This window comes from Arachis duranensis, chromosome 5, assembly GCF_000817695.3.
Source record: "Arachis duranensis cultivar V14167 chromosome 5, aradu.V14167.gnm2.J7QH, whole genome shotgun sequence".
NCBI lineage: Eukaryota > Viridiplantae > Streptophyta > Magnoliopsida > Fabales > Fabaceae > Arachis > Arachis duranensis.
In genome coordinates this window covers 87,865,071-87,867,738 of record NC_029776.3, presented here as the reverse complement: position 1 = coordinate 87,867,738, position 2,668 = coordinate 87,865,071, and the positions used below count along the sequence as shown (strand labels likewise).

The following is a 2,668-nucleotide window of genomic DNA, read 5'->3' as shown; positions in this document are numbered from 1 at the left end:
TATTTTTTATAAAAAATTTGGGAAGATCATAATTTTTTTAGGGTCTTATAAATTTGTCACGAAAAAATTTAGAGACTAGCATTTTTATTAAAATTTGACCAATACTTAATTACTAAAAAAATTAGTAATTTTACACTATCAAAAATACTAATAATAACTAATTAATAACAACAAATTACAAAATTTTACCGATTTCTAAGCACTCCTCGTTTGCCACTGATGGAAATGGACAAATGGTGCATTATGTAAACCGTGATTTTGTAATAAGCTATAAGACCGTTAGTCTCTCTTAATGCGAGACTTTTGTCAGTTTTATTCCGTGACATTTTACTGAATGGTACTTTACTTGATTTTTTGTTGGTTAAAACTCTTTTCAGATAGGTGTTTTTAGTTAGGCTGCTCACAATAAAAAATCTATAATAATGACCTACAACAAAAAACAATATCACTACAAAAACTACTTCGTATGGCCGATGAGAGAATTCAATTTCTTCATAAGATTTTTTTTTAGTAGTTAGTCCTCTAACGTGAACTTTTTCTTAAGTATTTATTTTTCGAAACTCATAACAGATTAATCATTTTATTTGCAGAGATAAAGATCAAACTTCTGATCACATAATTAAAAGATGAGATGAGTTACCATCACACAGAGTATGATTATACTATTACGTTGTCTTTATTGAAACTCCCATACCTCTACCGCTTCAGTTCTTGTCAATTCATTTCATTCTTGATAGGATAGAGACTGTGGACCACAAATTCCACAGAATTTCAAAGAAAAATGGAAAAGTAATGTAAGAGTAGGATCCGTTTACATCAAATGTGAGTTTTGATCAAGGTTCTAAAAATCATGGAACCATTTTAGCTACTAGTTTATTGATTTATAGGTTCAATCGGTTCGACTGTAATAAAAAACTCATTTTATAATAAAATAATAAATAAAATATAAATAAATACATTAAAACATAATTATAGTCTAATATAAATTTTAAAATATTATTCAAATTAAAAGTACTATATAAACCAAAATGTTATGATCTCATTCAAATCCAAATTTAAAAATGAAATAACAAAAAAGAAAAAAAGATAAATAGGTCACTCACTTTTTAACTTGCGAACATTTTCATCCCTGACGTCTTTAAAAATTGGACGGATTAGTTCCTCTATCCAAAAATCACCGTTAGACTCAACAGAAAAATTGACGTGGCTCCTCTTTTGCTTATCTGGCATGATGGCTGTAGAGAATTGGAGCTTTTAAAAAATAGACAAAGAAGTCTTGACGCCAAAACAACCGTCCCTGTCGTGGTCACCATGGAAATTCATGGCACTGACGCTGTATTCCACCCACTTGACAAGGACAAAGCCAAAAATGGCAAGCGATTCCGATGGCTTCTTCTTCTCAGAGCTCACAAAGCCTTCGCTTCTGCTGCCTGCTTTGGAAACACGCTCTCTTCATTGCTTCATTCTCTCAAGAAGAGACTCCTTCATCGTTCCATGGACAAGTCCTCCAAGGGCAGGATTCTCTTCAGAGTCATCCTCACGTTCTTGCTCATGGCCTTGGCATTCTTGTCTTTTGAGTTCCTTGCTGACTTCAAAGGCTGGCGCTACTTCCAGGGACACATCCCTCGAACCTCCGAGATCAAAGGCTTCTTCCATAACGCTTACGTCAGCTGGTTGGAGTTTAGGGCTGGTTATATTGCACCTCCAATTCAGTCTCTATCAACATTATATGTCGCTCTCTTTTTGGTTCAGTCTCTCGATAGAATGCTGCTCTGTTTGGGATGCTTCTGGATCAAGCTCAAGAAGATTAGGCCCAATATTCAAGGTGATTTGGATTTGGAGTTGGAAGGATCTAACTCTGAATACCCTATGGTACTGGTTCAAATTCCCATGTGTAATGAGAGAGAGATAACTAAAATGTCTTCTCCTCTTTTTCCTGTGCACTTTTATTTTACTTTCTGAAAAAGAAAACTGTCGGTAGTTATTTTAAACGTAGGTGTATGAGCAATCGATTTCAGTAGTGTGTGAATTGGATTGGCCGAAAGATCGGTTGCTGATTCAGGTTATGGATGACTCAGACGATGAGGGGTTACAGTGGCTGATCAAAGGAGAAGTATCAAAGTGGAGTCATAGAGGTGTGAACATCATCTACCGCCATAGATTGTTTAGAACCGGGTACAAAGCTGGAAATCTAAAGTCTGCAATGAAGGATACAATGTCTGTAACCAAATTCAACGCCATGGTATCCGGTTTGTTCCAGTTAGGAAGTTCATACGAATGGATTGTTACCAAAAAGGCTGGCCGGTTGCTGAGCCGGACTTGTTAGCGGCCGAAGAGAGGGAATCCAAGGCCATTAGTCTCTAATAACTGTTAGGTACCAGACAAATGACACAGCAAAATATAGAGATGAAAAATTAAAAATTTGTATAAAATATGAAAACAATTAAATAACTTTCTTTGAGAATTACAACTTCTCTCTTGACAAAAGGAGAACACACTTCTATCTACATATATAGGAGAAAACTACTCAAAGAAATATTATGTTATTCTATCTGGATGACTTGATTGAAATGAATTAAAGAAAAACTCAATTTATAGGTGAGTCTCTTCAATATGAACCATCCGTCCATTAGAGGTATATAATTCTTCTCTATTTCAACCATTGAAA

At 34.8% G+C, this 2,668-nt stretch overlaps 1 protein-coding gene across 1 annotated transcript; it reads left to right on the top strand.

Annotated features, from left to right (window-relative positions):
* Positions 1 to 1,311: 1,311 nt before the first annotated feature.
* Positions 1,312 to 2,326, top strand: LOC107490218 (probable xyloglucan glycosyltransferase 5). The gene is made up of 2 exons (XM_052261802.1): positions 1,312 to 1,872; positions 1,997 to 2,326. The coding sequence occupies exons 1-2, from the start codon at positions 1,312 to 1,314 to the stop codon at positions 2,324 to 2,326; spliced, it is 891 nt and encodes a 296-aa protein (XP_052117762.1).
* The last annotated feature ends 342 nt before the right edge of the window (positions 2,327 to 2,668 follow it).